At 39.1% G+C, this 13,207-nt stretch overlaps 1 protein-coding gene across 2 annotated transcripts; it reads left to right on the top strand.

Moving 5' to 3' along the window:
• The first annotated feature begins 5,155 nt into the window (after positions 1-5,155).
• On the top strand, positions 5,156-8,922 carry rpl22l1 (ribosomal protein L22-like 1). Of its 2 annotated transcripts, none has more exons than XM_031285190.2 (4): positions 5,156-5,274; positions 6,415-6,528; positions 8,422-8,613; positions 8,734-8,922. In XM_031285190.2, the coding sequence occupies exons 2-4, from the start codon at positions 6,503-6,505 to the stop codon at positions 8,879-8,881; spliced, it is 366 nt and encodes a 121-aa protein (XP_031141050.1). In that variant the 5' UTR covers positions 5,156-5,274; positions 6,415-6,502; the 3' UTR covers positions 8,882-8,922. The 2 variants fall into 2 exon arrangements, with proteins under 2 accessions (XP_031141050.1, XP_031141049.1); XM_031285189.2 differs by having other exon boundaries at positions 5,158-5,274; positions 8,492-8,613.
• The last annotated feature ends 4,285 nt before the right edge of the window (positions 8,923-13,207 follow it).

Below are 13,207 nucleotides of genomic sequence, written 5' to 3'. Positions count from 1 at the left end.
CGCTGCCACCTACAGGTTTGGCGTGCTCTTGACGACATATATTCACAGGTACGTGTAAACGAACACTGCTCTGAAAACTGACAGCTGTGCACAATGTTGTTTTTGAAAACGGAGGTTGAAATGTCTGTTTATGGAAAGAGCCGGCCACGTGTAAACGTAGCATTTATGTATTCTACTGTAGATGTCTGGATAAACTTGAGGCTTAAACCTGCAGAAGCACTTTTTGTTTCAATCAACATTTAGTTATTTGAAAGGTAACGTGCATATTAACATTTCTGTCATGCAGATTATTATATTAACATTTCTAGCATGACAAATGTTAATACGCACATTACCTTTCAAATAACTAAATGTTTGAAATAAAAAGATGTCAGTTTTTAAAACAATGTCAGAAGGCTAGTAGTCATGAAAGACACTACTTTTAAAGTGCTTTTCTTTTTTGGAAGTTATTGTTTTCTACCAGTGGTGTCTACGTGATAGCAGGTATACACGGTATACTCACTAAGAAAGCTCCAGGATTTCCATATACCCACTTTAAAATGCCCAATGACATGTAACAACATACTTTCCAACAAATTTTGAATTGTCATGTGGTTTTTTTTTCTTAGCATATGCTAAGTAAAGGTATTTAACCCTCGTGTTGTCTTCCCGTCAAACACAAACACTTTAGTTGTCCCTATTTCAAGGTTTTTCTGCTTTTTTTTTTTTTTTTTTTTTTTTTTTTCTCTCAACGTTTGGGTCCTTTTTTTTTTTCAAAATTTGTCGTCTTTTTCCAACGTTTTGTCACTTTTTCAATGTTCTTGGCGCTTTTTTGACCTTTTTTTCATCGTTTGTTGCTTTTCCCAACTTTTTTGTCCTGTTTTTTATTTTTTTTACATTTTCGCCGCTTATTTCGACATCATTTCGAATATTAAAAACTTTTGAAAACGGGTCAAATTTGACCTAAGGACAACATGAGGGTTAAGCTGTGAATTGGTGCATAAAAGTATCAAAATGCAGGAAATTAAGTCTTTGATGCTCAATATTTCCTGGGGGGAGGACACCGATTCCCTCCCCCCCAAAAGTCCCATTCTGGTCCATACATATAAAGTACAGTATACCCACTACAATACATCAGACTACACCACTGTTTTCTACCAATTAAAAGTACGTCAGGGCAGACACTACAGGTAAATAGGTCAAATTTTAACAGATTTCATGGTGATGAAACTTCACCAGTTCATAACTTGCATTAACTTTTCTGAAAATGTTTAAATATGCAAATGAGGCGTTCTGTAATAACTTTTGGGAGAAATCTATAGACACAAATAGAGTAGTAAGATAAGTGTAGTAAAATGTTTTCTTCCAGACATGTTATGGAACCGAAAAAGCCCAAACTTTAAAAATTCTGTTTTTGTCTGTAGCGTTTCCATCCTTAAGATTTCAGACCTGGTTGATTTTAGAATTTCTATTTGAGGGAAAACAATGAAGTTGTGCAGAGAGTTTAGCAGTCTGTAATGAGGGCCTGGAGTCATATTCCAGAAACTACCCTGTCCCAAGGGTATCTTTGAGGCCCTGGGGCCATATTCCAGAAACTACCCTGTCCCAAGGGTGTCTTTGAGGCCCTGGGGCCATATTCCAGAAACTACCCTGTCCCAGGGGTATCTTTGAGGCCCTGGGGCCATATTCCAGAAACTACCCTGTCCCAGGGGTATCTTTGAGGCCCTGGGGCCATATTCCAGAAACTACCCTGTCCCAGGGGTATCTTAAGATAGGCTCTGCAAGATAAGAAGTTTCTGTAACACGGCCCCTGGAGTCTTGATTTAAGCTGACAGAATTGTGGGCATAGTTTAAATTTTTTGTGTGTATACAATGTAGGAAAAACTAATTATATATTTAATAATTTAATTATTTCAGGAATGTCACAACAAACACCCAGTACCTAATGCTGCAAAAAGATTACATCTTAAAATCTAGATAAAACTAATACTGTATATACTGTACACAGATGACAACTATGGATCTATTATGTGTTTGTCTGCTTGACAATCCCATTTTGCAGCAATAAAATTGAAGTGCGATGAACAAACGAACATTTTATCTTTTTAGATAAGACAGATGTTGACAAAGTTTCCTTTTGGGGACATAATTTGAAATTGGGAAAATTTGAAGTTGGAAAAAAGGTAATAAATTGGACTATATCTCAGAATATTGCAATATGTTCAGAATTACAATGATATCGTATAGTGATATATTGTGATATCGTATCGTGATGATATATCGTGATGATATTGTATCGTAATGATATATCATTGTATCGTGATGATATATCGTGATGATATCGTATCGTGATATACTGTGATGATATTGTATCGTGATGTTATATTGTGATATTGTATCGTAGTGATATATCGTGATATTCTATCGTAATGATATATCGTGATATTGTATCGGAATGATATATCGTGATGATATATCGTGATATTGTATCGTGATAATATATCGTGATAATATATCGTGATGATATATCGTGATGATATTGTATCGTGAGGCCTCTGGTGATTCCCACCCCTAGAATACTCAAAGCAAAAGTCCTGCTTTCAGATTTTTACTCAGGTAAAGTGTAAGCGCACTAATATTCCATCATTTTCCAGATATGATAATATTCCGAGTCATGTAAACCGCATATTCCGGTTATTCCGGCGCAGGATATGCCTATTATTATCCCGGTTTTAGAAGCATTCTTTGGACATTTCAATTGGGATTTTACCACAGTTTATAACACACGGCCTCTTGCCTGTTAACAGTCAGTCTGTTCTCGTGCAGAACGGTCAACGACGTTAGACTTAGAAACTTTAATGTCCCCGAGAGGCAATTTGTTGTAATGTACAGTACAGGCATATTGACACACAATCCACAACACAAACATTGAACCAGACATACAGCACTATTTATCTTACACATAACATACACACATCAATAAATAGAATACAGTAAAAAGGAGTATGTTGCTGAAACTACTGCACAGTACTTCACATATATTCCTCATCCAGTCATACCCTTCCCCATATCTTATTTAATTGGGTTATTGCCATGGGAATGAATGAGGTTTTTTTGCTGGGTTGGTTCTGACGTTAGGGTATCTCTATCTACGACCAAGGGGAGCGGCTTGAACTCCACTGAAAGTGGATGGGTTGTATCCATGCCAACCTTGTCTGCCTTCTGTGCCAGTCTAGTCAGATATAGTTGGTACAGGTCTACTTGTTGCCTACCAATGATTTTTCCACAGGTTTTAACAATCTTCCCCAATTTACTCCAATGGGTTGAACCACGGGAGCAAGAGCAACTACTGTAAGTTATTTAAAAGGTCTCACCATAGGACGTACGTCATAGGGGGTGTTTTACGTTAATCAGAGTATGCATATGAACAGGAATATTAATTATCATTTGCCATGTAAACAGCTCAGTAGGAATATTGTCTTTTTTGGAATAAGGGCAAAAAGTTGATTATGTATCCGTATACCAGTGATACTTTACTTTTAGGTATCAACAGTTAAAAGTACATATTGTACATGAAGTACCAAAGTTGAAACAAGTGGGGTACTAAAGTTTAAACTGAACAGTGGGTCACACAATTTCTCAGATCATCATCATCATCATTCTCTGCAAACTGACAGATAAACACAGACACATTATCAGTTGAGTCCTTAAACACAGAAAAGGGTCTGAGAAAATATCACATGGACCTCAGTATGTGGTGGGAAAGCCTCTTGAAGCAGCAGAGCCACTAAAACTCCTACACAGACAGAGAAAACAATGCAGCACCCAGGACAAAATGTACAAACCCATCACTAGAACACCTGTGGTGTTGGTGCAAAATTCCTCAGCTGCCCAACACATCATTTACTCTAAGCAAGCCTGGCAACGCAAGCAGGGAGTACATGAAAAGCCAGGAGTAATTCAGCTCATTTTAAGATTGGAACATCTCATGTAAAAACATACTTGTGTTTACAAGAACACAGGATTACACATGCTGGTCTTTAGTGTATCTTCATTCACAATAGCCTACAAACGATAGTAGACTTGCGATTTAGGAGCTAGATGGAAAAAGGCTGCGGATAAATGGCTAAAACTTCTACTTTCTGCCACTCAAAGTGACTTGACTAGATAGATAGATAGATAGATACTTTATTGATCCCCAAGGGGAAATTCAAGGTCCCAGTAGCTTACAGACATCACACACAACATACACATACATCATAAACAGGATGATAAAATAACAAATCCACATGAATGATATGGACAATACAAGAAAATATACAAAGACGCTTGCAGTGACAGGGCAGGGACTGACCCTGTGGTTCAGTCTGCATGGTGAGGTGCTCTATGAGAGGGGGTGTCATGGTGGTAGTGCAAATAAGTCCAATAGTGCAAGGATAAAGTCTAGAGACCAGCATTAAATATGGACAATATAAGAGAATAATGTAGACATAGTAATATAAAAACTATACAGCAGTGCGAGGTTAACGTTTTAAAAAAGACAGCATTAAATATGGGCATTATAAGGGAATAATGACTAACTATAGGAACAAGCCTATACATCAACAATTCCAGGATATGTACAGTATGTGTTGTATGGAAACATTATTACTTTTGTTTCATTTGTGTGTGCTGAAGCATCTTTTGTTGTGTATCTGCATTTGAAGTCATTGCAGCGGAGAAAGACTGAAGACGCCCTGCTTGAATGTCCCCAATGGTGATGTAACGATGAACACACGGTCTGCACGGCCAAGCCCCAAATGGCACCACAATGGAAAGATGTATGTTATGGTTTCTCTGACTCATCAGGTGGGATCGTGTGTGTGTGTGTGTGTGTGTGTGTGTGTGTGTGTGTGTGTGTGTGTGTGTCTCTAAAGAGGTTGTGAAAGAATTACCAGCCTCAGCAGGTTTATTATCAGGGCGTGTAGTACATCATCCAGCTCCTGAAACCACAGACAAAAGTTCAAATTTAAAGTAATTTAGGTCACGAACCTGAATGTAACTGTCGATATTGCATGTAAATTAAAGCTAAATGAGACGTTTGACAGTTAGTTAGGAGTTCGGCATAGCAATCAGTCTCCTCACAACTCGTTAATCGAGCTATTTTTCTCCCAGATTCATGTGTGGAAATGTCTATTTCTGCAGCGATAATCGGGTTACCATATATGGTCAGGACGTTCTACGCGGCGCCATCTACGTCACTGCTGCGTCACCTCCGGTTCTCTCTTTCCCGTCAGATTTCTAACAATGGCGCCGGTAAGTCCTGTCCGCTTCTCCGCAATATACGCGTTTTGTTAGTAATTTCATGCTTTTTCTTAACGTATTCCGGTCACCTACTAAAACAAATTAAGATGTAATCATAAAGCTATGTGTTAAACATTGAGCTGGTTTTATAGCGAAGGAAACAAAGCAACTAGCAGAGTTAGCATTAGCTCGAAGTAGTGGCCGTTGGCTGACACGTGTTCCATTCATTAGACTGTGACAGGACGCCAGTCTCCATAGAATAAATGGTCTTTTATTTTATATCGGTGGTTTTACTGCACTTGACTGGTAAACGTGATGTGTGCTGAACGTCTACATGTAGACTAAGGCCCGTTAGTCAGTTCGGCACAACTTTACACTAACTTTCATTAGCTACCCAATTTTTAATAGCTCAAAATAAAGCAGAAATTAACTATCTCAATGATCTTAGCTCGCTCTTTTAGATTAGATTCACAAAGACGGCGAAATGCAGTTTGCGTCCAACCAGAAGTGCAAAAAAAAAAGCAGAAAAGTGCAATGTGATATTCAAGTATAGACAGGTGGTGCATAGGCAGGACGATAAATATATTGCAGTGTTAAAAGAGCAGAATAAATATGGCTATGTATAATGAACAATGTATGAACAACGTACAGATATGTGCAATGTAGTAGCAGTGACATACTAGTAGTAAGAATAATATAGATATATGCAGTGTATTAGCAGAATGTATAATAAGAAAAACAGAATAAATATGGATATTCTGTATGAACCATATAGACAGATATGTACAGCATGTACAGCTATGTGCAGTGTGGTAACATAAGAGTAGTAAGAATAAGTATGCAGGATGAATAGTACAAGCTTGCGTTTGCTGGCCTTGATTTTATTGCAATGAGGGCTGATTGGTTGAATTAATGAATTCAGTTGTGAATGTAACCTGTCAACTGTTTATACTATGAAAAACATACGTTATTAGTAAAAAGTAGAGGCGACCAGAAAAGGCTAGAAAGCAGCTTTAAAGAGTTTCAGATCCTGTCCATGCTTTTTACTTCAATCGATGTTTTTGAATTGTTTTGATCTGCTCTTTACAACGCATTTAGAATTGGACTTGTTGCTGTAATGTGCAATATAAATAAAGCTGCCTTGCCTCGCAGCTCAAACAGAAGAGGCCAACTGTTGGCAGGAAGACCAAAAAGGGAGCTTCATGGAAGTTCACCTTGGACCTGACCCACCCTGTGGAGGATGGGATCCTGGACTCTGCCAACTTTGTAAGTATATTAAAACACGTGTCTAAACCCCTTCCTGTGTTGGAGACTTTTTCTGTGTCTCAAATCGAACACTTCTCTAAGTACTCTTGCTATTTGAGTACATATGGCCAAATGCAGCACAACACTGCACTGCTGCACTCAAAAACAGTCAAAATGTTTAGTGTGGAATACTCAATGGTCAATACTCACGCTCAACTGTCGCCATCTTTGCTACGTAGCGGAAGCTACGGGAACACAAACGTCTTTTCGGTATACGTGCAGTTTAGTGTCCCAAATTCCCCATACAATGTCCTTAATTAATTATGAACCTGCTAAACCACCTGTGCTACCCTAACCTTACCTGTCTCAAATAAGACCCTCATTATTTGGGACACTCAGTTTTTGGAAAATAATTTGGGAACACTAAACTGCACGTAAGTCTGTCTTTGCATATTTTTGTGAATATGGCGACCGAGGCAGCGGTTGCAGTGTGTACCACTATACTGTTGACGATAAGTTGCGGTAATGCTCCGCCCGGCTGCAATTCGCCATTAAAAGGGAGTCATTTCCAGTCAGTGCACAACAGCTCAACGGCCGTCTGCGATTTTGAGACAACTCTACCTTTGCTGAAATGTACGCACTGCCATCAGTGAGTACATGTACATGTAAGTGAAGTTTAAAGGTTATTTCAGACTCCCTTTCAACAACAATTGAACTATCAAACGGCAACGTATTAACAAGTCTGAAACAGGTGTAGGCTGAAGCTCTCGCTTAATGCCTACACCTTTTTAAAGGAATCGCATTGAAATACAAATTGTGTACTCACGGGAGTGTCCGAATTGAGACTCACCTTTTGGGTTAGGAATGGGGAAGATTGGTAACAACTAGAGATGGCCCGATATCATTTTTTGCTTCCCGATACCGATTCTGATACCTGAACTTGTGTATCGGCCGATACCGAGTACCGATCCGATACCAGTGTGTTATATATTTTATTATGTTTTAACAGCTGTACACTACTATCTCTGTATAGATGATATGATGTATAACAGCTGTATACTACTATCTCTGTATAGATGATATGATGTATAACAGCTGTATACTACTATCTCTGTATAGATGATATGATGTATAACAGCTGTATACTACTATCTCTGTATAGATGATATGATGTATAACAGCTGTATACTACTATCTCTGTATAGATGATATGATGTATAACAGCTGTATACTACTATCTCTGTATAGATGATATGATGTATAACAGCTGTATACTACTATCTCTGTATAGATGATATGATGTATAACAGCTGTATACTACTATCTCTGTATGATGATATGATGTATAACAGCTGTATACTACTATCTCTGTATGATGATATGATGTATAACAGCTGTATACTACTATCTCTGTATAGATGATATGATGTATAACAGCTGTATACTACTATCTCTGTATGATGATATGATGTATAACAGCTGTATACTACTATCTCTGTATGGATGATATGATGTATAACAGCTGTATACTACTATCTCTGTATGATGATATGATGTATAACAGCTGTATACTACTATCTCTGTATGGATGTGATATGATTTCTATCTTTGTTGTTGGTCTGGCTCAGGTTAAACTCTTTGTGAAACATGAACAATGAACGCCACAGAACTTTCTTTTATTCTCCAGTTTGACAGTCAGTTATAACGGAAAAATAACAAACTACTTTAACGTAGATTTTCTTCAGGGCTTTATTACGTGGTATCGGATCGGTGCATTAACTCCAGTTCTTCCCGATACCAGCGTTTTAGGCAGTATCGGAGGTGATACCGATACTGGTATCGGAACATCTCTAGTAAAAACATCATGAGATCGTTAGTGGTCTTTGCAAGCAGCTAACCCTGTGTCTGGACTAGGGCCCCCTTCCCTAGCTCCGAATATACTAGGGTTCTCTTCCCTAGTGCGTCACTGTGTTCTGTCCAACAGGAAACCTTCCTTAAAGAGAGGATTAAGGTCAACGGAAAGACGGGCAACCTGAGTAACATCGTCCAGGTCGGCCGCATGAAGAACAAGATCAACGTCACATCTGAGAAGCAGTTCTCCAAAAGGTGAGATGAACCGCAGCTCGTTTTGAAAACCTCAGCAAATGATATGATTGGAAATCGGAACTAAATTTAAACTCACATATTCTGGGACCCCCACCACCCTCCCTCCCCCCCCCCTACAAGGTATCTGAAGTACCTAACGAAGAAGTACCTGAAGAAGAACAACCTCCGGGACTGGCTGAGAGTGGTGGCGTCTGACAAGGAGACGTACGAGCTGCGTTACTTCCAGATCAGTCAGGACGACGACGAGGAGTCGGAGGCTGACGAGTGAACACCGTTCTGTCTGTCAGGAGAATAAATGTGGGAAAATAACCTTTCGGTCATGTGTTTTTATTCTGCTGTTCTCTAAATGTTCTCTGCACACTAAAATGCTTTTGGGTTTTCTGCTGGTTTGTTGAGGTACGTCTCCCTTTACACGTCTTTCTTCAGCTATATATGGACACGTGTCACAACACATAGTTCACACCGCAATTATTAATGTTTAATTCGGATTTTTTGCTCAGATCCATTTTTTTAATCCAGATTTTGTTAGGCTTTTGAAAGCCATGACCTTTTGAAATGTGGCCTGTATCAGATTCCAGTGTGAACTGTTTACGGATTCGAACTGACCCGCATGCTCAAAAGAACAATAGACCTTTTTCACAGCAGACATGTTGACATGTCATAGTAGGAAAAGCACAGGTGTATTCAACCATTAATGATGGCTGCATTCCTCTTAGGAGAGGCCCTGGTATGGTGCATGCTGACTTCCTGAGATAACTTACTGGGACACCTGATAGAATTGAGTCTTCGTTAAGATTACCAATTTCAGCTGTGCTTTTCCTACTATGACAAGTCAAAATGTCTGCTGTGAAAAAGGTCCGTAACAATGACATCAGACGCAGCACGCTGTCGCACTAAAGTTAGGGAGGTTATGGAGGAAGGAAGCATTTTGGCTTTTATTTTAAAATGTTTGTGTAATGGCAGCCGTAACATTAATAAGCATCCACTAATGAGGTCTAACACCTCCCTCTCCCTCCATTGACCTGCTCCATCACTCTTCTCCATGTTGTAGGCCTAGTCAGGTTTTTAATGTTACCGTCTGTATCTAGGGCTAACTCCCGCTGGAGCATAATTGTGACAAATGTCGATGTAGATTGACGTAAAAGTCGCCTCAAATCTGCCTTGGTTGTTCACACTGCGGCCGCGTTGAAATAAATCTGACCTGGGTCTGATTCAGGACCACGTATGGAAGTGGTCTAAATCTGATTGAAAAAATCCGATCTGGGCAAGAGCTCAGTGTTCACACTACTACTGAAGAAGTCTGACCTGGTCACTCGACCCCAAAAAAATCAGATTTGGGCCACTTTTGCCTGAAGTCTGAACTGAAATTATCCCAAATGAAGCCCCACAAATGTCAATAAGTGAATGAAACCATGAGGAAACAGACGTTGCCATCCATGTGATTAGGTAACGGGGTTTCCGCGGGCTTAAATTCACTGAAGTTTTGTGTTCTAGGTCTTAAATAATTTTAAACGGGTCTTAATTTTCCTACGTCCATGCAACGCCTCTAATGCTCTTTCTTTTATTCCATGTAGTTCCTTCTGTTGCTAGTCCAAATATAACTCGCTGTATTACGACACCAGCTGAGACCAACAGCCAATTACCTTGCAGCCAATCAGCTTTCTTCTTATTGGTGCCAGTCTCTTTCAGGTTGTACCACTCTTATGAAACCGATTTTATTTCGGCTATAGGGAAGTGTGATTGAAAAATCGTCAATTTAGGACTTAGTTGATGTGATAGAGGTCTTAAATTTCATTCATAATGGTCTTAAAAAGTCTTAAATTTGACTTGGTGAAACCCTGGATAAAGTATTTTTTCTTTATAAAAATCTATAAAACGGACAAATGAAAAGATTTTAAAAACAGGACAGAGTAAGATAAAAGTAAAAATGCCAATATTCATAAGAATACAACAGTCCTGCAATAAGTTCTCCTTCATGATGGTTATAATATAACAAAGGTGTTGAGTCAGCTGTCATAATTTTGGAGGCTACAGTTCGTGCTGCTGTTACACTGTAATGGTTCTGTTATACTAACAGGATTTTCCGTCATTTTGGTCGATAAACTATGGAGCTGCTCCTGATGCATGCACTCCTTACTCCTATATATGATTCTGTAGCAGTTCACTAAATGCACACTAGGTGGTGCTACAGACGCTTGTGAACCATACACTCTTCTATAATAATGTATACTTTATTAGTCCCACAAGGGGAAATTACAATGTTTTTCACACATTGTAATTATTATACACATTACATACAGGCCTGAAGTACACACACATGCTCAGTACCTCTACATGCACTAATGGAGAGATGTCAGAGTGAGGGGGCTGCACATGGAAAGGCGCCCCGAGCAGCTGGGGGTTCAGCTACCAGTCCACCACCATACTTTGGTCCGTATGGGAACTACTGCCACCCTATAGTATGGGTTAGAAACACTAACTTACAATCAGTCTTGTATGAAGTACTTACTACTTGAATAAAAGTCCAAGTATGTTACCACAAAAAGACTTTGCTAGAAGTTAAAGTCCCCTTTTAGAATATTACTTGAGTAAAAGTCTTAAAGTATCTGATATTTACTGTACTTAAGTATTAAAAGTAATTTTCTGATATTTGTACTTAATTTTTAGAAGTAAAAGTAAAGAAAAACCTTGATTATGATCTTTATTGTGGCTTCCTAATAGTAAATGTAATATTCGGTGTTTCCACACCCTCTTAACATCAAATTAAAAGTCTGACATCAACAAAGAGTAAAACAGAAACAGAATTACTTTTATTTTGTGAGGAAGAATCTTTGACTCCGACGTACAAAAGCATTTCTTGCAAGTAAGAGAGGGCAAATGTAGTGAAGTAAAAGTATACATTTTTAAAAGTGGAAGTTTCCAGAAATACATATAACGAAGTGAAGTACAGATACATGAAAATTCTACTTAAGTACAGTAACGAAGTAATTGTACTTCATTACCTTACAACACTGCTTACAATGTCCATAATACAACTCAAAATATGTTTTCACATAAAAGGAATTTGCCTTGTTTTGGTTCAAGAGAAAACAAAAATGTAAGCCTTCCTCAGTTCAGACTGGCATGATGAGGCAGCGGCCAGGTCCTCCCTCCTTTATTCCCTTAAACAGAAAAGGATGTTTAGGTGTGTGTGTGTGTGTGTGTGTCTGGATTCACTTCCATTCGCTCATCTGTTGCGTATAAAGCACGTTGCCTCAGGAATGCATCCACCTTTGGCTGGTGGCGTCTCCTATCGTTATATAAAGAGTCACAGTTACTGGAGTTTATAACATGCAGAGGCTCGACAGCTTACAGTTAGATTCATACATATATAAGGCACACAGATTAAAGAATTAAATGAAGGAAAAGATAAAGAAATGAAGGAAGTGGAAGGTTTAATATGAAACATTTCTGCATTTAAATGTCTAAAAATGCCGACCTATGTCTTATATTTAGTTGAGTTGTGTTCTTATTATCATATCCCAAATGTTTCCAACAATGTTCAAACCCAGAGAGATCTGTCATTTTATTCAAGGTAATGCTCCGTTACATTTGGTCGCCTGTCGATGGCCTCATTTCCCCTCTGAGCGTACGTCAGCGTTGTGGTTGTCTGCCAGAAGCTGCATAAATTGACTTTTAAAACACATTTTTACGATACATCTTTCAGATCTTAGGGATCTTGTGTTGGTGCAAATGTTCTGCCAAAACAAGTTCCTTCCCGAGACTTTTTAGCAGAGCCACCGGCGCGTCCGAAGCCTAGCACCGCCCAAGACCGTTGTGATTGGTTTAAAGAAAAAAAAAACTGGAGCGTTTTTTTTCCCTCTCCTATCCCAGAATGCATCTGTGATGTAGGCAGACCTTACTCCACAGCGCTGTGGAGATACTGTAAGTCTGGCAATGCCAAGGGGGTAAGCGTCTCCTCACAACCCCTATGGAGCCATTTTAATGCTACCAAGCCATCACCTCCCGTTAGCATCCCATTGACTGCCATTCATTTTGACGTCACTTTGACAGAGAATAACTTTACATCTGAAGAGTTTAAAGACTCTATTTGTCCATTGTTCATTTCTAAAGAAACACGACAATGTATAAAAGGCTCCATTACCTTGTACCTCACGTTATGGCTCCGTAGCAGACGTTTTTATAAAAATAGACTTACTGTCTCATAGTAGAGGAATTACCGTATAGTACAGGAGAAGCTCTCAGGCAGTTTGGACTTCCATTAGCTGTTTAAGTTTAATTACTAATGTTAACTAGCGTTTTAGTGATCAATAATTAGCCTGTGTCTATGTTATCTCCTTACATATACCTACGCTCTCCGTCTCTGCTAGATTGGGAATGATTGAGATTTCTCTTGGCACAGCTACCAGAAGACTTCCAACTTTCAGACAGGTTGCTCACGTCACATCTACGTCTTCAAGCTCAGTTGGAGGCTGCTCAGTAACGCTCAGCCATCACCGGAAAAGTGACTTCTAATATCCTTCACTGGTCACCGTCCAGAGACACGGGATCTGTTGGTCCATTCTATATATGTCAATGGGCAATGCGAGACTAG

The sequence above is a fragment of the Sander lucioperca genome, chromosome 14 (genome assembly GCF_008315115.2).
Source record: "Sander lucioperca isolate FBNREF2018 chromosome 14, SLUC_FBN_1.2, whole genome shotgun sequence".
In the NCBI taxonomy this organism is placed as follows: Eukaryota; Metazoa; Chordata; class Actinopteri; order Perciformes; family Percidae; genus Sander; species Sander lucioperca.
Note: the sequence above shows the minus strand (reverse complement) of the source record. Positions and strands in the feature narration are given on the sequence as shown.